At 49.0% G+C, this 21,220-nt stretch overlaps 1 protein-coding gene across 2 annotated transcripts; it reads left to right on the plus strand.

The window, feature by feature from the left end:
- The first annotated feature begins 2,203 nt into the window (after nt 1-2,203).
- NCF4 (neutrophil cytosolic factor 4) lies at nt 2,204-20,092 on the plus strand. Of its 2 annotated transcripts, none has more exons than XM_038417331.1 (10): nt 2,204-2,451; nt 5,679-5,763; nt 7,116-7,269; nt 7,590-7,660; nt 8,249-8,376; nt 9,365-9,422; nt 12,990-13,088; nt 15,097-15,227; nt 15,338-15,403; nt 18,186-20,092. In XM_038417331.1, exons 1-10 carry the CDS (start codon nt 2,420-2,422, stop codon nt 18,418-18,420), a joined length of 1,059 nt encoding a protein of 352 aa, XP_038273259.1. In that variant the 5' UTR covers nt 2,204-2,419; the 3' UTR covers nt 18,421-20,092. The 2 variants fall into 2 exon arrangements, with proteins under 2 accessions (XP_038273259.1, XP_043376177.1); XM_043520242.1 differs by having other exon boundaries at nt 2,243-2,451; nt 15,338-15,424.
- Nucleotides 20,093-21,220: the final 1,128 nt, after the last annotated feature.

Below are 21,220 nucleotides of genomic sequence, written 5' to 3' on the forward strand. Positions count from 1 at the left end.
CCTCCCGCTTGCCTCCTTACCTGAATATCAGGACAAATGGCGTCCCCATCGTACATTGATTGGGACACGGGACAAAGGATTAAATATCGGGATATCTGGTCACCCTAGCTGTGAGGAGTCTTGACTTGCTTTTCTTTTTTTTTCACTGTGGCTGGAGGGGATTATATGGGGTAATCCCTCTTCTTGGAAGGCAACATCCTATTGCACAGGTGAAAACTGAGTAAGCCATGTGTACCACATCATGCCCTCTTTAGGCTCCTTTGTTCCCCTGGAGTAGCATCTCTGGTCTATCTTACATGCCATTTGAGAGGATGAGATGTAGCTTGTATGTTTTTTGTCGAACATGGTTCATGCACCAGATGAGGCCCAATGATCTCAAAAATACCCTGCCTACCCACTCATCCCTATCCAATGGAGAATGCCCTCTACTGGTGCCACTTCCAATCCTTTGCACTCAGCCCTGGGGTCTCCTTTCCCAATGTATTGCCAACTTAGGTTCCCCTTTAATTTTTCCTGAGCCAACACAGGTTGGATCTTGTGACTCAGGCTTCTGTTCAAGGTGATCTGGCCTCATTTCCCTCTGGGCATCAGGAGGAAGCAAGAGGATGGCAGTTAGGAAGCTCCATTAACAGGCACCCCAGGGGAAGGGAAGGGAATGCTGTGTCTGCCTCCTCAGGTTACATGAGCACTGCACATGCAGCAGGGCTTGCAGAGAAAACAGAGTAAATGGCAAAGCATGAAGGTCCAGAGGGATACTTATGTGCAACATCTCTTCCCTGTAGCTATTGTATTCTCTGTTCATGCAAGCTGCACAGGGGAGGGGGTTGCAGGGACAACCTAGCAAAGAACCTGGGGGTCTCTCTTTGCAATTCCCAGAGATTAGCAGCCATCAGTTTCTTCTAGCTAAAATACAACACAGTCCAGCTCAGACTCCTTGTAATGATGCTTCCCATTCATTTCTGGGAACTGCATCCAGTGGAGGGGCAGAGTTCTCTTTGCAAGGCAGATTCAAGCTTGACTGTAACAGTTGTAAGCAGGTTTCCACTCTGGAGCAAGCTGGCTGGGTCCATGCAAGCCACAAACTTTCTTTCAGTTGGCCCTCCTAAAAGGAGCCATATTTGTACTGAATTTGGAAGGAGAGGAGAGGCAAGGATTGAAACAAAGGAAGGCGCATGGGGAGGCAGAGAGGCTGTATGAGGAAGCTATTCGATCAGAGCAGAGCCAGGATATGCTGCAACACTACTGGAGCATTAGCAAATGACACTTTCTTCCTTCTCTTTTCCTCATTAAGGCTTTGCCAACCCACCTGCTGCAGGTGGCGTGTCATTACCTCGTGTGCACAGTGGTAGGGCAGGCCGGGTCCTCTTTGGGTGACAGGAATCCTTGTGGCTAGGAATCTCAGCAGCAATTGCTGCTTTAGGCCTATGCAGCTGCATTAATCCCTGCCCTCTCAGGGGTCCTACTTCTCACTCCCACCGACCCATCATCCTGGGCCCCATCCCGGCTGGTTCCCTGTCTATGATCCCCTTTGAGTCTGGTGCCCAAGGGCAGTGGTAGGGGGTGAATTTCATAACAGCTCTTCCTATCCCTGCTTGGAAAGCTGCACTTTGGCTCCATCTCCTGGTCATATAAGGGAGAGTCTCCAAGGAGCCACAGAGCTTCATTCAGAGGTGAGGGATTTGCTACAGCCTGAGGGGGTCACTGGCAGGGAGGAGAGGGGCTGTGGATACAGGGATGTGTGGGAGTTTGGATATCAGAGGGAAGGGAGCTGGATAGGCCCCTCATGGGTTATTTCACATAGAGCCTCACAAAACCGAGCCCAACTCTGTTCTCTGGGTGGCACCTGTCATTATCCAGAGAGGCAAGCGGGGGGTGGGGAGATGGACTACTTTTTGCCAGTCTCTGAGATGCATATTTCTGCACGATGCCAGTCAGCCTTGCCTGGTGTTTTTATTGGGCCTGATTTTCCACTGCTCTGCACTCTTCAGGCAGAGACACGAGTGCAAAGAGAGTGTAAAATGCTACCAGCCTGGTAGCTTGTGACAGTCCCTTTGCACAGGAGCCGCAGTTTCTGTGTGGCGCCTGGCAGTAATGAGTCAGGCTCATCGGTCCCATTTGACAGTCTGCCTTTCACTTCCCTAACATGGGGGGAGGCAGTTTTGCCACACATGCTGCAATCACAAAGCTGCCTGGCTTATGGGTTCTCTTTCAGTAGCACTTCCTCAATCTGGTGGGCGCAGGAAACGACAGGCTAACACTGATGTATTCAGAGTAAGATCCCTGAGGCCTTGCAGAGGGTTCCCAGTACATCCAGACTAACAGAGCTAGAAGGGTGGGGCCCTGTTTGCTCCCAGTCCACTAGAAGAGAGAAAGGGCTGGTCCTTTCTGGGGCTCACCTGGACACCAAGGAGCTGAAACGATGTCTCTTCCCCGTCAGCTGCGAGACAAGAGGTGAGTTCCCCAGAAACACTGCGTTACCACTCTGCTCCTTCCCTTTTGCTTTGTCTGTGAAGAGACACTGCCTGGGTGTGGCTGCAGCCACCAAAACATTGGACTTCCTTTGTGTGTGTGGGAGCCCTCAGTTTTTAAATAGGAATTGCCCCCCTAGTGCTATCAGGGGCCCAATGGAAGACTCCCCATCCAGGGAGGGCAGCAGGTATTTGCCTCTTTGTCCTTCCTGTAGTTCCACCAGGGGAGGGTAACTTTAAACTGCAGCTGGAGCTCCACAGCAAAGCCTGTCTGTGACAGCACTGGCACATCCTGTGGCTGCTCTAACAGCAAGTGGTGGCGCCTCCCAAGTTTGGAGTCTTGCTGACTAATTCCAGCAGAGCAAGAGATTGTGGGCAACTTCCAACATTACAATGCCTTTCTGGGTGGACTCTCCACCGTCAGAGGCCCCTTGTTCTGGGGTCTGATGGTGGAAGGGAGAATTGATCCCCCTTCCATACTCTTTGCTGAGTGGGAAAATATTCCATTGCTAGAACTGGAAACCACCTTTTCCCCATTCCCACTGCTCCTCCACTTTCTTCTCCAGCACTTTTACTTCAGGATTAACAGAGAGAGAACTCTCACATGGTGGCATGTGACTGAGGCAAATGAATGTGCACTTCTCTGTTTTTATCAAGGGGGTTGGGCAGAGAAGGGCCTGAAAAGAAGGTGAAAATGGTCTGGTCAGACCTGTGAGCCCATTATTATTTATTGTGTATACAGACAAAAGTGAGATAGGTGCCCATGCTCACCTTAGGCCAAGGCAGATTGATCTACAATTATTATCCTAATGTCAGCGGGGGAATGGTCCTGCTATTGTGAGGAACTTTCCTGGCTTATACAGTACTCCAGTGGACTTGGGTAGCAGAAGGATCTGAGTCCCCATTCCCTTTACCCAGAGACCTACCTGACCTTGAGGGATCCCCTTCCACTCTCCCATGTGGCAGAGTCCTCATAACCCCGACAAGGCTGGGCCCAGGATTCCTGAGGGGCTTGACCCCCAACCTTGTTGTGGTCACTTAGGGCAGGGGCTAAGGTGTCCCCATTCTGAAGTGCTCTTTCCACTCTGGACGCTTCCCTGACCCACTGACCATTGCATATAGTTCAAAGCAAATACAATTTATTAAACAATCAGTTTTTAAAAAATAAGGAAGAAATGGGAAAGGTTAAAGGAAAACGCGTCATCCCGCTCTGTGGCATGGGGACGTCACAACCAGCGTCTCTGGAATGTCCGGGTAGTTCACAGTCTGTTCCTCACATGTCCCAGGCCTCCTGCTCAGGCCCTGGCTGTGCTGCAGGGATGCGGCGGGTCGGACACTTGCTCTAGCCATGGCCCTACCCCCTCGGGCTCTAGGTGGCAGGACCCTTCCCAGTGTCGCCTCTGCCCCATTGGGGATATGATCCCCCTCCAAGTCTGGCCTGCAGGGCCTCTTGGCTGGGGGCATTTCCCTGTGCTGGGCCTGCTGCCCAGGGTCCCCCCTCGCTCTCTCTAGCTGCTCACAGCACCTAGCCCTGGTCTGGTCTGCGCCAGCTCCAGCTCCAGCTCCAGCTCCAGCACTGCTGCTGCTCTGCCTCCAGCTCAGCTCCCCAGGCTGCTCCTCTAGCCCTGCTCTGGCTCTGGCCACTGCTTTCTCCTTAGTTCCGCCCTTCTGGACAGGCAGCTCCAGCTCACACTGAGAAGGACGGGACCCCACGCTCCTGACTCCCTCATTGGCCTGCCTGCCTCATCAATTAGGCTGACCTGGAGCATTGTCCTCTCCCCATTGGCCCTGAGGACTGTCAGTCTCAGGGTCTTGATTCCTCTTCAGTCATTCCCCTTTCTTTTGGTCCTGGGAGAGGACCAACCAAAACCCCCACTACGTTTCAGAAAGGGGCCAACAGTGCCCTTGCACCAAGTTTTCTATACACTCTAGGATGGTCAAGAACGTGCCCCATTGTCTGCCAGCAAAAGCGCGCTAACCCAGACCCTTCGGTGGGTAGCCCTGCTGGTGTGGCTGGACCTTAGAGCATGGGGGCAGATTTTCAGACTCACTGCATACCCACAGCTCTCACTGATTTCAGATGGAATTGTACGTATTCAGTGCTCCTGAAAATCAGACGTCGGAGGTCTATACAGTCATCCTTGCAGTTTGTGGGGCCCCAGGCTTCCAGAAAGAGAGAAATCGGGACATGAATTGCCTCTTCTTGCTTCTGTTGCTGTCTGGTGCCTGGCAGCAAGATGTTGCCTTCCCATCCTGGCTCTACTGCCTGCGAGGGTGTCATAAATATAAACAGAAAGGTAACCACCTTTCTGTATACAGTGCTATAAAATCCCTCCTGGCCAGAGGCAAAACCCTTTCACCTGTAAATGGTTAAGAAGCTAAGGTAACCTCGCTGGCACCTGACCCAAAATGACCAATGAGGGAACAAGAGACTTTCAAATCTGGAGGCGGGACAAAGGGTTTTTGTCTGTCTGTGTGATACCTTTGCCAGGAACAGATGAAGGATGAAAGTTCTCCAACTCTTGTAAAGTTAATAAGTAATCTAGCTAGAAAATACGTTGGGTTTTCTTTGTTAAATGGCTTGTAAAATTCGCTGTGCTGGAGGGAATGTATATTCCTGTTTTTGTGTCTTTTTGTAACTTAAGGTTTTGCCTAGCGGGATTCTTTTTGTTTTGAATATGATTACTCTGTAAAGTATTTACCATCCTGATTTTACAGAGGTGATTCTTTTACCTTTTCTTTAAATAAAATTGTTCTTTTAAGAACCTGATTGATTTTTCATTGTTCTTAATATCCAAGGGTTTGGGTCTGTGTTCACTTGTACCAATTGGTGAGGATATTATTATCAAGCCTTCCCCAGGAAAGGGGGTGTAGGGCTTGGGGGAATATTTTGGGGGAATAGGACTCCAAGTGGTCCTTTCCCTGTTCTTTGTCTAAAATACTTGGTGGTGGCAGCGTTTTACCTAATCCAAGGGCAAAGACTTTGTGCCTTGGGGAAGTTTTAACCTAAGCTGGTAAAAATAAGCTTAGGGGGTCTTTCATGCAGGTCCCCACATCTGTACCCTAGAGTTCAGAGTGGGGAAGGAACCTTGACAGAGGGAGATAGGACCAGCCCAGGAGCTGCAGAGCTTACATGGAGCCATTAGTTTGCTTGTGCCAAAGGCCTACACCAGCTGTAGTAACCCAGCTCTTTCTTCTCATGCATTTCAGTGACTTTGACCAGCTTCCAAATGAGGTGCCTGTCTCCGCTAACATTGCAGATGCCCAAGAGAAGAGCGGCTTCACCAGTTACTATGTAAGAGAGAGACTTTCTCTCCATGTGCTCACAGGCGTGACTGGCTCAGCATTGGGTCAAGGAAATAGGATGCAACCTGCCTGGCCTGATGCTGCTAGGCATGGCCTGCTGTGTATACAGCCTTTCGATCTTCGTGTTGTTGGGTGGGGCCTGCCTTCCTCTGGAATGGGGAGGTGTCTGTCACAGGTGCACCCTGACAATCCAAGTAGCTGTGGGTGTGGCCTGAGAGTGATGGGCTCTTTGGCACTGCCTGTTTCCTAAGTCTTTCCATAGCCTTGTTTAGGAGATTCAATGGGGATAGGGGGATAGACAGTCTGACAAGGAATAGCCCATCCTGGCACGTGCAAATTAGGAAGCTCCCTCCTCCACAGAAGAAGATGTCAGATCAGGACAGTGAATCACTGGAGCACCAGGGAGGAGAACAGGAGGGAAGGAGGAAAGAGGGGCGTGAGATGTGCAAAGAGTGAGCTCTGGATGAGGTCTGATCAGTGTGCCCTCTGCTGGGTAGACTTCTCTTGCCAGAGGCATTGACCACTGATCTCCCACTGAGGGTCTACAGGGTTTAGACTCAGCTGCAATAAGTCTTGGCTACTATCTGCTTAAGTCTCCTTGGAGTGTCTGGGTGCCATGTGGCACAGGGTTCAATGCTTGGGAATCAGTCCGTCCGTTAATCACAGCAGACCAATCTGTTTGGGAAATCAACGGGAGTACTGTCTGGTGGTTAGAGCAGGGGACCCAGAGTCAGGAAATCTGGGCACTGTTTCTGACTCTGCCACTGACTTGCTGCATGACCATGGACAAGACTCCTAGGCCAGAATGTTCAAACTTGTGTGCTTGAAATCAGCGAGAGTTATGAGTGCTCAGCACCTCTGAAAACCAGGACCTTAAATTAGGGGCCTAATTGTGGATTTAAGATGTCCAAGGCACCAAGCTTGAAAATATTATCTTTAACTTCCCCAAGAGATTAAAGATCTGTCAAATGGCAATCATAAGTGGTGTCCTGCCCTCTGATGGAAGGTGTTATATGAGAGCAAAGTATTATTGTTAGCATTATCTAATGCCTCAGATCCTCCCAGGTTTGCTGTTCGCTTGATGGTGTGGTAGTAAACAATCACAGTGACTTGATCCATAGGAAACTTGGGGACACAGGCAAAATCAACCTGGCGTGGTTATTATTTTATAGCACCCAAAATGCCAGGTTCTTAGCAGAAGGCTTACCGTCTATTCCAGTCTCCTGAGAAAACAACCCAGACAGTGGACGGCTGGCTATATCCATCCTGCTGTGTGCCTCTCTTGTGCTCTGTAAATCTTATTAGGTATGTATGTGACCCTCACTCCCTCTTCCCCTTCAGGTGTTTGTCATTGAGGTGAAGACAAAAGGAGGTGGCAGATACTTGATCTTCCGCCGCTACCGCCAGTTCTATGCCCTGCATAGCAAGCTAGAGGAGAGATATGGAGCAGAGAACAAAAGCAACACCTTTGCCTTCACCCTCCCCGTGTTGCCAGGTACGCTATTGTCGAATGCAGTCCTGTGCCTGCTCCCAGACATCCTTGGTAGTTATTCCAATCATAGCTTCTCCTAGTGGAGCTCATTGTAGGGAAGGGTGCCGGAGTGCTGGCTGTGAGAACCAGTTCCCAGCAATGGTTGTTGTAGAGATCAGTGCAGGTGCAGTGACTGGGGGATTTCCTCCAACAGGGGACACTGACATGTGGAAAGCTGGAAATCCTTTTGCCTGTATTTCTTGTCCCAGATGCTACTGTCATGTTGCTTCCTTCCCATTTTCTTTTCGGTAACTCTTATGGTTTGTTGGTTTTGTGCTTTCCAGGAAAGGTTTATGTTGGCGCGAAAAAGGAGATTGCAGAGAACCGGATCCCTATCCTCAATATTTACATGAAGGTAAAGCTTCAAGTTAGAGTAGAGGTTGTTGTGGGTATACAGAGTCAATGCTTTGGAGAGGTCCCATTTGAAATCATCTTGGATAGCTATGTCCACCCCAGCAGGGGGTACCTGGCTCTCTTTATGGTGCTCACCCTGAGACACCCTACTTCCCTGAGTCACCATAACACTGGGGAGAGAACTCCTTTGTGTGCAGGTTGATTATGGGCCCTGTATTAAATGAGTGGCTGACTGGGGCCTACAGCTGCTGATGGGCTGATAGGAAGTGATGGGAGCCTGTGCCACTGCCCAGCTCTGCCCTCTCCTCACAGGGATTGCTGTGATTCTGGGGTGGGAGGATGACAGGAAGAGGGTGAATGTCCCTGGACTAGATCAGGCACACCGGCAACACATTGGCCAAGGCCAGCAATGAATAGAGGCAAAACCAGCAGCTGCTCAATCCTGTCCCATTTAGCAGGGGGATTTCTGATAGTGATGCACCTCCTCTGTGTGTCTGTAGGTTGGAGAGGTGTTTCCATTACCCAGGTAACATACAGAGCAGATCTCTCTCACTGGTGTTATTCTGCTCTCGTGTCTCCCCTGACACAGAAGCTGCTCTGCCTGCCCAGCTGGGTGCTGATGGATGAACACCTACGACTGTTTTTCTACCAGTCGGAGTTTGACTGCGAGCAGGTGCCACAGGGGCTGCGGCGGCTTCGCCCACGCACTCGCCGAGTGTAAGCTTCTGATGTGTTTCCTCCTGGGTGCCTGCTCGAAGGGAAGGTGTCCAGTGCCCCTTGGGGAGAGGGAATTGGGGAGTCCCAATGTGTCCCCCAAATAAGTCAGTCAAGTCCTACTCTACTGCTTGTCTGTGCCATGTAAACTGGACTGTTCCCACCTTCAGTAGCTAAAAACCCTGCAATATTCAGCTGCATTCTGTCTAAGACCAGGAAAATGCTGAAAGGCCATTGGCACTGTTTTAAAATGGTGCCCCTCTCATTGCGCTAGTGACTCTGTTCCGGTGATCTCTGTAGGAAGTTGTGTGTGGTGTGGGCAGGCCAGGACTGGGGACATGATCCTGCACTGCTGAAGTCAATGGGAGTTTTGCCATTGATCTCAACAGCAGTTGGATCAGATCTTAAATGAATGTGGAGACTCAACTGGTCCCCATGCCTAACCTGAGCAGGGGTCTATCCTCCAGAGCAGCACTGGGATCCCACAGGAGAGCTGCGCCGTGTAGAACAAAGGAGAATGAAATCCCCTCCCAACCCAGCAGCATGTGTGTGTGAAGGCCTGGATTGAATTAACAAAATCCTTAAGGCTGATATTTTTCCAAGGGAACTAACTAGCCCCCCAGGGCAAGTCTGACTTCCCTGCTCAGTGCAGTGGGAGGGAGGGATTCCTCCAGAGCGGGGTGGGTAAGGGAGGTCTAAGATTCTGAGTACACTGTTGGAATTCCCCTCTGTGCTCAGCAGAGGGCTTTGCCAGGCAGGATTTGCTGCTACGACACACGAGAGCTGAGAATACTGGGGTTAATGTAGTTGTGTCCATGTCTATTTGCTCGACTGGCATGTCGTACCCAGATACTCTGGCGCTTTGTAAAGTGACTTGTGACTTGGATCACCTGCCTCCTAGATGGTGAGGAAGCAAAGACTGTGCTATTCAGCTGCTTTTCTTACCGCTAGAAAGGGGTGTTTACCTTCCCGTTGTCTCCTTCTTCTGCAGCAAAAGCATTGTGCCCCAAGCGCCTGGTTTTGACCGCATGGCAGCTCCGCGGGCTGAGGTGGGTACCCCGTGCAGCATGTAGCAGGTTGTAAACAAAACTGCTTTTCCACTCAGGGATCTCTCTTATTATATCTGTGCCATTCTTGGGAGAGGTTCATGTATTGGGGGAGGACGGAAAATGGAATAAGCATAGATAGGAAATTCCTCTCACTTCAGTGCAGGAGAGGGGAAGGGTAGGAGAGACTAGTGTGCGGTGAAGCAGAGGACTGAAGATATATATAGACTGAATCCCCCGCTTTGCTGAATAACACGAGGGTCTTACTGGAGGATCAATATGAGCTGAATCTCAGAAATGACAGAACATAGAGAACACAGTGCCAACTTTTCAGCATTTAGGGGGGTCACCCACAGACTCAGTCTCAGGGTCCGATTCAACAAAGCTCTTAAGCACATGCTTAGCTGGAAGTACGTACTTAAGTCCCATTGCTTGCTGTAAGATAAGCACATGCTTAAATGCTTTGAATCAGGGCCTGCAGCATTCTCATCACCAGGACTGGAAGAGCAAGGAAAACCAACACTCCTGTTCCAGCCTCACAACCTAAGCTGGGAAGGGGAAACTCTTACAAATGGAAAGGGGTGGGGAGAGAATGTGAAAGAGTGGGGGAAAGGAGGGAGAGAGATAAAACACGGAAGGTAAAAGTAGATGGGACAAGGCTGAATCAGACAAGAGATTTCATGGGGAGAGAGGGGTTTGGGGGAAAAGAGAATATTTCAATAAACTGAAACCTTGTAAAAGGGGAACACTTACAGAGCTAATAGTCCGAGGGAAAAGTTGGGCATTGGTACACTCAAAATCCAGGAAGATACATGGAAAATAGGAAGAGCAAAGGGAAAAGAAGAAGAACAAAGGGGAGGTTAAGTTCCTGCCCCCACCCCCTTCCCCTTTAAGTGGATAGAAAGCTTGTTTGATACGAGATTTTGAATCTGCCATTTGATGGCTATTTGGATGTTTCCAGCTGATTTAAAAATAATCTTTCCTGGCTTTGGGAAAGACAAGTTGACACTCCTTCCTCAGCCCCAACTCTCCTGGGGTATTTGTAAGGCTGACTGCATTCTTTTCTGTCACAAACAGGAAGTGGGGGCTCTCCAGAGCATGCGGCTACAAGCCTGCACTTTCCTGTTTGAGCAAACAGAGTTGGCTCAGAGTTTTCCTGAGTTGGAGTGGTTATTTCCCTCTGTCAAGACACAAGACACTTGCACTGTGAAGCCCGGTGTGGGAAGCCCTTCTTAAGAGAGACTAAGCTCCTTTTTTGGGGCCCCAGGGTGGAATATGTTGGTATGCTCTTGCTTCTCTAAGACAAACGTAAGGGGACTCTTGTCCCCTTACTAAAACTCAGTGTGGCTGTTTGGGTTGGCTAGCTCCCAGTACAAAGGGGAAGGGTCAATGGGAAATCAGGACCCTGAGACTGACAGTCCCCAGGAACAATGGAGAAAGGCCAATGCTCCAGGTCAGCCTGAATGACAGGGTGGGCAGGCTAATCAGGGAGTCAGGAGGCCAGGGGGGTCCCGTCCTCTGTGTGAGCTGGAATTGCCTGGGTCAGACAGAGTGGGGGCCGAGTTAAGGAGAAAGCAGGGGCCCCGAGCTGAGCTGGGGAGCAGAGCTGTGCCAGAGCCAGAGGGGCCAGTAAAGCAGCCCAGGAAGCAGGTCAGTGCTGGGAGCAGAGTCACAGAAGCAGCCTGCAGAGCAGACCTGGCTGGGAGCAGAGCTGCAGCAACCAGAGCCAGAGGGGCCAGAGAAGCAGCCCAGGAAGCAGGTCAGTGCTGGGAGCAGAGTCACAGAAGAGTCCACACAGCAGACCTGTGCTGGGAGCAGAGCTGCAGCAACCAGAGCCAGAAGGGCCAGAGAAGCAGCACAGGGAGCTGGAGGCAGAGTGGAGCTGGAGCTGGATCAGTCCAGAGCCAAGTAAAGTGAGCAGCTGGAGAGAGCGAGGGGGGACCCTGGGCAGCGGGCCCAGCACAGGGAGACACCCCCAGTCAAGAGGCCCTCCATATTATGTAAATGGGGGAATGGTCCTGCTATTGTAGGGAACTTTCCTGGCTTATATACTACTCTGGTGAAATGGGCTAGTGAAAGGATCTGAGTCCTCGCTCCCACTTCCTTTACCCAGAGGCCTGCCTGACCTGAAGGGCTCCCCTTCCACTCTCCTGAGTCCTCGTAACCCCAACAAGGCTGGGCCGAGGATTCCTGGGGGGCTCAACCCCCAACCTTGTTATGGTCACTTAGGGCAGGTGCTAGGGTGTCCCAGCTCCGGGGTGCTCTCTCTGCACTGTATGCTTTCCTGATTCACTGATCATTACAACAGTTCAAAGCAAATACAATTTATTAAGCAGCAATCAATTAAAAAAAAAAGAAGAAATGGGAAAGGTTAAAGGAAAACGCGTCACCCTGCTCTGTGGCACGGGGACGTCACAACCAGCGTCTCTGGAATTTAAGGGAAGTTCAGTCTGTTCCTCACATGTCCCAGACCCCTTCTCAGGCCCTGGTTGTGCTGCAAGGATGCTGTGGGTCGGACACTTGCTCTGGCCACAAGCTCTCAGGCTCTAGGTGGCAGGACCCTTCCCAGCCTCGCCCCTGCCCCGTCGCAGTTACGATCCCCCTCCAAGTCTGGCCTGCAGGTCCTCTTGGCTTCCTGACTCCCTGATTAGCCTGCCTGCCCTGTCAATCAGGCTGACCTGGAGCTGACCTCTCCCCATTGTTCCTGGGGACTGTCAGTCTCAGGGTCCTGATTTCCCATGGACCCTTCCCCTTTCTTTTGGTACTCGGAGCTAGTCAATCAAACACCCCCACTGAGTTTTAGTAAGGGGACAACACAAAGGAAAGGGCTGCAGCCAAGGAGAAATGCCATGGAAAGGTTTACCCAGAATGTATTCTGGAACAGAGGGATTCCAGCGAGACTTTGCCTTTGAACTGCCCTGCTCTGGGGATGCACATTTCATCCCTGGGCACTAGCAGCTTAGAATGGTCTCAAAAGCAGAAATTGTTTGAGTCATGGTTTTTCCCTCTAGAAGATCTGAATGTTCAGTGCAAGGCTATTAGAAACTATGGGCTCAGTTGCTTTGAGATCCTTTTGAACAGCTGAAGACAGCAGCTCTTGGATCAATCATTATCCAATGCATCTGTACCCTTTTTTAAATTAATAGTTACTATAGTTTATGTGGTTTATAAAAGCCTGTTTAAAGAGCTATTTATATTAGTCACTAACGAGAGGGGATCGGGTGTCTGTCCTCCATTATGAGAACCACCATCTTCTGAGATCTCAGTCTTTATTATTCTGAATAGCAGAAAGGATCTGAGGAGCTTGGGGCTCCAGTTCTCTATATGACCTTGCACAAACATTTGGATCTGTGATGGGAAGTGCATGTTGCTCCAACTCTCCCTGCTTTCCTGATCGCTCCAGCTCACAGTGTGCATCTCAATAGCAGGGATCTATTAGACAATATACTTTCAAGAATGTGAGTTACAGGGAAATAACCTTTTTCCTGTGAGTATGCCAGACAGGGAAAGCAGGAAAGCAGAGTTCTATAACTCTGAATTTATCATTGAAATGGTGATTATTTCCCCCAGGCACTGTTTGACTTTTTTGGAACCAGTACACTGGAGTTGAACTTCAAGAAGGGAGACTTGATCTATCTACTCAGCAGGATCAACAAAGATTGGCTAGAGGTAAGACTGGGGTTACTGGGGCTATGCTAGAGTTTCTGAGCTGTCAGTGTACAGCTGACTTTAGTCCATGAGAGACTAAGGCCCAGATCCTCAAAGGTTTTTAGACTTCTGATTTCCAGTGATTTCAATGGAAATTAGTAGTCTAAATAATTTTGAGGATCTGGGCTAAGCCTCTATCTCCATATTCCAGGGTCCTTCCTTTCTAGGCTCTGTTTGGATTTTAGGTTTCCTCTCCTTTGGTGCTTGTGTTTCACTTGTACTCTCTTTGCCTGTAGTGCACTCTAGAGTATGTAGAGTGAGTAGAACACACACAGGCCACAGAAAAGAGAAGGAAACTCCTGTTCAGATGGGATTGCTTGTGTTTGCATTACTTGTGACACACTGCCCTCCAACCCCACCTGCACAGCCCTGTTTTGGGGGGACTTGGGAACTATGAGGAGGTAATGAGAATGGGCTGCAGGAGCATGCTGGATGTCTGCTGATATGGTATCTCTGCTTTCTATAAGAGGACAGCTTTCATGGGGAAGTATCCGATGTCTGTATATCATACACTGCCCCAGTCCTCCTGTAGCCAACCACCCAATCCAATATTCCTGTTACAGGTATGACATCAGGTCACTTCCACTACAGTCATCTCATTATGTTGATATAGTGTACTTGGACTTTCAGAAAGCCTTGGACAAGGTACTATATCAAAGGCTCTTAAGCAAAGTAAACAACCATAGAATAATGAGGGAAAGTCCTCTCATGGATCAATAACTAGTTAAAAGATAGGAAACAAAGGATAGGAATAAATGGTCAGCTTTCCCAGTGGAGAGAGGTAAACATTTGGGTCCCCCAAGGATCTCTACTGGAACCAGTGCTGTTCAACATATTCACAAATGATTTGGAAAAGTGGGTAAAACAGTGAGATGGCAAAGTTTGCAGATGATACAAAACTATGTTCAAGATAGTGAAGTTCAAAGCTGACTGTGAAGTTACAAAAGGATTTCACAAAACTTGGTGACTGGGTGACAAGTTAGTAGATGAAATTCAGTGTTGATAAATGCAAAGCAAGGCACATTGGAAAATATAATCCCAACTATACATGCAAAAATGATAAAGTCTAAATTAGCTGTTACCACTCAAGAAATAGTGTCATTATTTATAGTTCTTTGAAAACATCTGCTCAGTGTGCAGCAGCAGTCAAAAAAAGCTACAGAATGTTAGGAACCGTTAGGAAAGAGATAGATAATAAGACAGAAAATATCATAATGACGTTATATAAATCCATTGTATGCCCACACCTGGAATATTGTAGGCAGTTCTGGTCAACCCATCTCAAAAAAAGATGTATCAGAATTGGAAAAGGTACAGAGAAGGGCAACAGAAATGAAGAGAGATTAGACTAAAGAGATGTCTAAGGGGTGGTATGGCTGAGGCCTATAAAATCATGAAAGGTATGGAGAAAGTGTAGAGGAAAGTGTAAGTTACCCCTTCACAGAATGAAAGAATTGGGGGTCATCCAATTAAATGAATAGGCAGCAGGTTTAAAACAAACAAAAGGAAATACTTCTTCACACAACGCACAGTCAACCTGTGGAACTCACTGTGAGGGCATGTGGTGAAGGCCAAAAGTACAACTAGGTTCAGAAAAGAACTAGATAAGTTCATGGAGGATAGGAACCATCAAGGGCTATTAGCCAAGATGGTCAGGGATGCAATCCCCTGCTCTGAGTGTCCCTAAACCTCTGACTGCCATAAGCTGACAGTGGATGACAGAGGATGGCTCTCTCAATAATTACCCTGTTCTCTTCATGCCCTCTGAAGCATCTGTCACTGGACACTGTCAGAGACAGGATACTGGGCTGATGGGCCATTAGTATGACCCAGTATGGCTGTTCTTACATCACCATATCTGGGGAGTTCTGGCAGTCATCTCCATGGAAATGACTCACATTTCCACAGCAAACCACATATAGCAAAAATAGTGCCCTCTTTGTCATTCTCTTCTTTCCACTTGTCCCAGGGAGCCATCCATGATGCCACTGGAATCTTCCCATGTGCTTTTGTGAAGATCATTCAAGACTTACCCCCGGAGGAGGGCACTATCAATTGGCTGCGCTGCTATTACCAGGATGACACTGTCAGCAGCATCAGGTAATGAGATGATGCTTTCAAGTGCTGCTGGAGAGATGCCCAGACTCCTGCAGCCCAGTCAGGGAACTGCTCTGATCATGTGAGATGACGATATCTTTTCCCTCTTCTAGGGACATATCTGTGGAAGAGGACCTGAGCAGCACTCCATTGTTCAAGGACCTCATGGCATTAATGAGGTACAGTACAGGCAGATGGAGGTGCAGGCACTATTGGATGCAGAGATTCATTCTCAGGCATATTTCTTGAATTCGTCCCGCTCCTGGCTGTGTTAGGGTCTGTCCAGCCATCCCAGTGTTCTGGGCCTGACATACTCTTCCCTATTAACCTGGAGAGTTGGCAGTTGTCACAACCTGGCCCAGTACAGTCTGTATGGTCCCTACTATGTTGTGAATGGACCCAATGACTGGGTCCCATGTACTTTCAAGCCAAGTGGGCCTCGGCAGAGTCTAGTCATTGTTTCTATCTATGGGACTCTAGGACACACTCCCAGCCTCACTCCTCTTGTCTGACACCCTTGGGATGTGGGGCACCACTGTCCAGCCACCCTAGACATTCATCTACACAGGAGAGAAAAGGTATTGCCACTATCTGTGGAGACATGTGCAATGCACATAGTATGTTGTGTCCATACACAAAAATGCTCTTATTTTTACAAGTGATGCCAGCATCATTGAGTGTGCACCTCCTCTGAGCAAGTCTTGATAATGTCTCTCCCCACCTGTTATTTATGAGTTGTATTGTTGTAATGCCTAGAACCCTAGTTATAGACCAGGACCTCACTGGGCTAAGTACTGAACAGACACAGAGTCTACCCCAACATCCCTGCCCACTGTTGCAAGTCCAGTGTGGCTGGAACTCACGGGCATTGCAGTCACATAGACATGGCTGGTTCTCCCATCTCAGCCCACCAATGCTTTTCCCCACTCAACCCTAAGCTTGCCAGCCCTAAGCTTATAGAAATAATGAGTCCAGGCCCTCAAGATCATGAGATTGGCTTGAGACTCCTGAGACTTTAATTGTAAATGTTGGAGAGGTTTTTTTTAATTTACCTTTTGGGCATTTGAAAAGGGTCACATTTTCAAATTATTTTCTCAAGCATGAGGTCTGAGATACCCATGTAATCAAATGTCTCCAGGAGCTGGGGCTTTAAGAAAAACTTGCAATAAAATTGAGAGACTTAACAACACTATTGATCAGTGACCTCTCTGCACTCTATTAACACCTCCCTTTGGTCTTGGCTCGCCTTGTTCTCTCCAACCTTGTTTTAGCAGGCCTGCAAGCCACTGAGCCATCTATCACCTGGCTTGTTGTGATGGTCAATCCCACAAATAACAAGCTGGACACATGGCAATAGGCAATAGAACTTCACTATAGTTTTAAAACTTGGAGTATTAAAAATCAAACATGGGGGCCAGTTTCCTTCCACTCTTGTAAAGGAAACAAACAAGGGGGAAAGGGTTTTTTTATGAATTTACCAATTTTATATAGTTTTAATACACTATTAAACCAGTAGACCAAGAGACCCGAGAAAGAACTCTGTGTGGCTTGAAAGCTCGTCTCTCTCACCAACAGAAGTTGGTCCAAAATAAGATATTACCTCACCCACCTCATCTCTCTCATATCTTGGGAGGAACGTGGCTACAACAACACTGCAAACAAATATTAAACCAATAAACTATTTTACTTATTGTAGAGCAGTTCTTTGTTGGGCCACTCATCTGGGAGTTGCTGGAGTAGCATCCCCCATGTTTGCCCAACCTCTGAAAGGGATAGTAGAAGAAGCAATATAACTTCATTTTGAATGACAGTGGAATTACAGATATACTCACTAGGCAATACTACTCCTGCCTTCTAACTGCTCCAATTGCAAATTCACCTATCTCTGGCAGTCTAGCTGGGTTTCTGTAATGGTGTTTGAAACACTGGTTGTCTACTAGCAGCCAAACTCTATAGTGTGTCCCTAGTGCAGGGGTGGGCAAATTACGGCCTGGAGGCCTCATTTGGCCCTTCAGACATTTCAGAGCTCCAGCCGGGGAGCAGGGTCCAGGGCTTGCCCTGCTCCAGCCGGGGAGTGGGGTCAGGGGCTTGCCCCGCTCCGTGCATGCCAGGGTTCTGTGCGGCTTCCAGAAGCAGTGGCATGTTCCCCCTCCACCTCCTACATGTAGGGGCAACCAGGGGGCACCGCACACTGCCCCCTCAGTTCCCATTGGCCAGCAACTGTGGCCAATGGGAGCTCCAGGGGCAGGGGCAGCAGCTGCGGATGGGGCAGCGTGCAGAGCCACCTGGCCACGCCTCTGCATAGGAGCCGGAGAGAGGACATGCTGCTGCTTCTGGGAGCTGCTTGAGGTAAGTGCCGCCCAGAGCCTGCACCCCTTACCCCCTCCTGTGTCCCAACCCCCTGCCCCTGCCCTGATCTTCCTCCTGCTCTCCAAACCCCTCGGTCTCAGCCCAGAGTACCCTACTGGACCCCCAACCCCTCATCCCCAACCCCACCCCAGAACCTGCACCCCCAGCCAGAGACTTCACCACCTCCTGCACCCCAACCCCCAATTTTGTGAGCATTCATGGCCTGCCATACAATTTCCATATTCAGATGTGGTCCTTGGGCCAAAAAGTTGCCCACCCCTGCCTTAGTGAGATGCATTGCTGGCAACCATTTTCAATAAGTATTGGCCTAGTGCAGATATACCTGCAGAGGTCAGTGTTCGAGTGAAGGGCAAAGAGACCCCGGCCTCAGCTTCATATCTGTATAGTGTTAATACACAGCACGGTATGGGGACAGCTGATCTGACACCTCTCATTCATTAGCTTGGGAAGGGTTAAATATCTTCAAAAAGCTGGGTGTGCTGCCATTCTTTAGAGTTCTCCTTCGAGTGCTGCTGTCTCTTGTACACCAACATGCAGTATCTTCCTGGCATTGTTTGAACCCTAGGGTTTAATCCATTTTTCCTCTCTTAGGAAAGAGTTTGACCGTGATGACATTGTTCTGAATTACCGGGACTCTGAGGATGACCTGATCCGTCTGGTCTCTGACCAGGATGTCGAACTCATGGTGTCTCAGAGCAGGAGACGGCCCTCTGAGAAGCATTTTTTCCCTTGGAAGTTGCACATCACCCACCAAGATGATCTCAGTGTCTACAACACCAGCCCAGGAGGAGGCACGAGTCAGACACTAGCAATGAAGGGATGGTGACTGCCACAGGGAGCTGTTTCAACAGGTGGCTGCACCCCTCCATCCACTGTACCGACTGTTTTTTTTAACTAGGCTTGAGACAGGCAACAATCACCGCAGGTTAGATACTGGTGCCCCGGGGACATGGAACAACCAGAACAAGTGGATCTACCGCCGCCTGAGAGCAGAAGTGCTGAGGTGTCAGGGGAGCCCTGCAAGCCCAGGCACCTCAAAGACTAAGTGGACATTGTTAGTAAATGTAGTTAGTAGCTGGCTGTAAATAATTGTAATTGTGTGTCCGTGTTGGGTTTGAAGTGTTGTTTTGGCTGGGAAGAGAAGATGTGCTATTGTGGATTATGCCTTTAAGGGCTGAGCACCCCAGCATGAAATCTGGGGCCGACTGGAACTGGTCACGGAATAAAGCAGAGCTCTGTCTAGCGCCTTTAGCACTGAGTGATGACAAAACACCACAAAAGGGAATGGGAAGGATGCTGGGGGACCCCAAATGGCCCCTGGGATTCGCCATGCTGCTGGGTTGCCCTATAGTGAGGAGGATAATTTCAGGGGCTTTTATGACAAGCTGTTCCTGCTTGTCTAAGCCCCATCTCCCATAGCAACGTCTCTCTGCGGGCATGAAGATGCCAGCATCTCAGGGTCCATGTTCTCTGATGTCTAGGTCCACTCCGCAGATAGTAAATCCAAATGGGAATGAATCCCTCAGAAGGGAGGAGATGAACCGAGGCTGGCGAGGGGGCATCACACAGTAACACTGTCCACTGGCTGGGGGTGCACTGGTAGTTTAGGATCTGCTCATGACTGTCTGATACGGCTCCTAAGAGAACCCAGGGGCTTCTAGTGTTTGTTCCTTCCTGCTGGCCCTACACAGATCATCTACTTGCCACAGTTTGCAAGGGGAGAGTGTGACGTTCTGTACCTCATGGGAACACCTTACACTGTCATGTTCATCCTTATAATATGATTGTGTGGTATCTAATGCAAAGTTTGTCATGTCAGGTGTCTTTGGAAGGCTCATGATGTACTGAGCATTGTTATTATAGTAATCATTGTTATGGTAATGTTATAGTAATGTGATAGGTTGTAATTTCATGTATATAGTTATGAGGCTGTAAATGTGTCCTCATGGCTTAAAGCAAGCCCAGGCAAAAACTCTCCAAGAGCAGAGGGGCAGTTCACACTTTATCAGGGCATGTATGGGACAAATCCAGCCCAGCCTCACAGGAACAAAGGACATTGGCCTAGGCAACAACAAAGGATCTGTTGGACTCTTGAGTAAGTCACCCCCTTTCCTTTGGTCAGTTTGGGATTGCAATGAGGTAATGCTCACCTGACTCTGAAGGGTGGGGGGGAATGAGGGGGGCAAAGCCAAGAGGGTAGAAAGAACATGATAAAAAGGAGAGACGTTTGCCATGCTCTTCCTCTCTCTTTTCCACCTCCAACTACAGACATGACCACCAAGCGACTGAAGCGCTGCTCAAAGGAGAAAGCCTGGCTGAAGGTCAACCAGCTAGCCTGTGGTGAGAAGCATCTAAGTTTGTAAGGGCATTGAAAGTGTTAAGATCAGCTTAGAATGCGTTTTGCTTTCATTTCATTTGACCAAATCCGATTTATTGTGATTTGACTTATAATCACTTAAAATCTATCCTTGTAGTTAATAAATCTGTTTGTTTATTCTACCTGAAGCAGTGTGTTTGGTTTGAAGCATAAGAGACTCACCTTGGGATGACAAGCCTGGTTTGTTAAATTGAAAATCTCATATAAGCTTGCAGTGTCCAGCGGGCATAACTGGACACTACAAGACAGAGGTTCCTAGGGTTGTGTCTGGGATCAAAGATATTGGATAGTGTCATTCGGTTGCACAATCCAAGGAGCACCTTATATGCCAGAGGCTGTGCGTGAACAGCCCAGGAGTGGGGGTTCTCACAGCAGAGCAGGGTAAAGCTGGCTCCCAGAGTCAAGGATTGGGGTGACCTAGCAGATCACTGGTCCAGATAACACCAGAGGGGAACATCACAAAAGAGAGGGACTCTCTCTTTCCCCAGCTGCCCCAGCTCCACCCCCAGTTGATTATTTTGCCCACAGATGTGAACTGATTCTGGGTATGAATTAGGGCTGTTTCCCCACTATCTGTCCTTGGGATTAGGTCAGAATGAGCTGAGTGCAGAGGAATGCGAGGGGTTTGAAAGTAGAAGAGGTTAAAATGTAATCAGTGGTAACTATGGGAGGATTCTCTCCCACCCTCAAAATTAACCATTACAGGTCCTGAGGTTCCAGGGTACATGGTGTGTGGGAAAAATAATTACTCACTGACTAAAAAGGGAGGCCAAAGTGAAGTTTTCAGAGATCTCCTATTGGGGTTCCTCCTGCTTCAGCACTAAGTGCACAGGTCTCAGCATGCAGTGCGCCATCTCCTGCCAAGTAGCAAGGCACCGTATGTGTATGTACAGCGCCAAGGCCAATGGGGCTCCCTTTAGGTGCTACCACAATACAAGTAACAATGACAATATGAACAGCTCTGAGGAGCAAGGCAGGGAGGCGCAACCGTCCAAAGTTAGTGCTAGGGCTCTTGGGGGTTTAAAAGAATGGACGATTTGGGCCCATTGGCCAGGCACTGGTTTATTGTGCCAAGATGACATGGTTCCGTGGTCCTGAAGAGATCTATTTGCATCACTAATTGGGCCTCATGCAAAACACATGGAACTCAGTGGAAAGACTCCCATTGACCTCATTGTGCACTGGGATCAGTCTCACAGAGATTATCTGGGATAAAGAAAACAGGGCGGCTCGGGGGCGCAACAAGTTG

Source organism: Dermochelys coriacea, chromosome 1, assembly GCF_009764565.3.
Source record: "Dermochelys coriacea isolate rDerCor1 chromosome 1, rDerCor1.pri.v4, whole genome shotgun sequence".
NCBI classification, from domain to species: Eukaryota; Metazoa; Chordata; order Testudines; family Dermochelyidae; genus Dermochelys; species Dermochelys coriacea.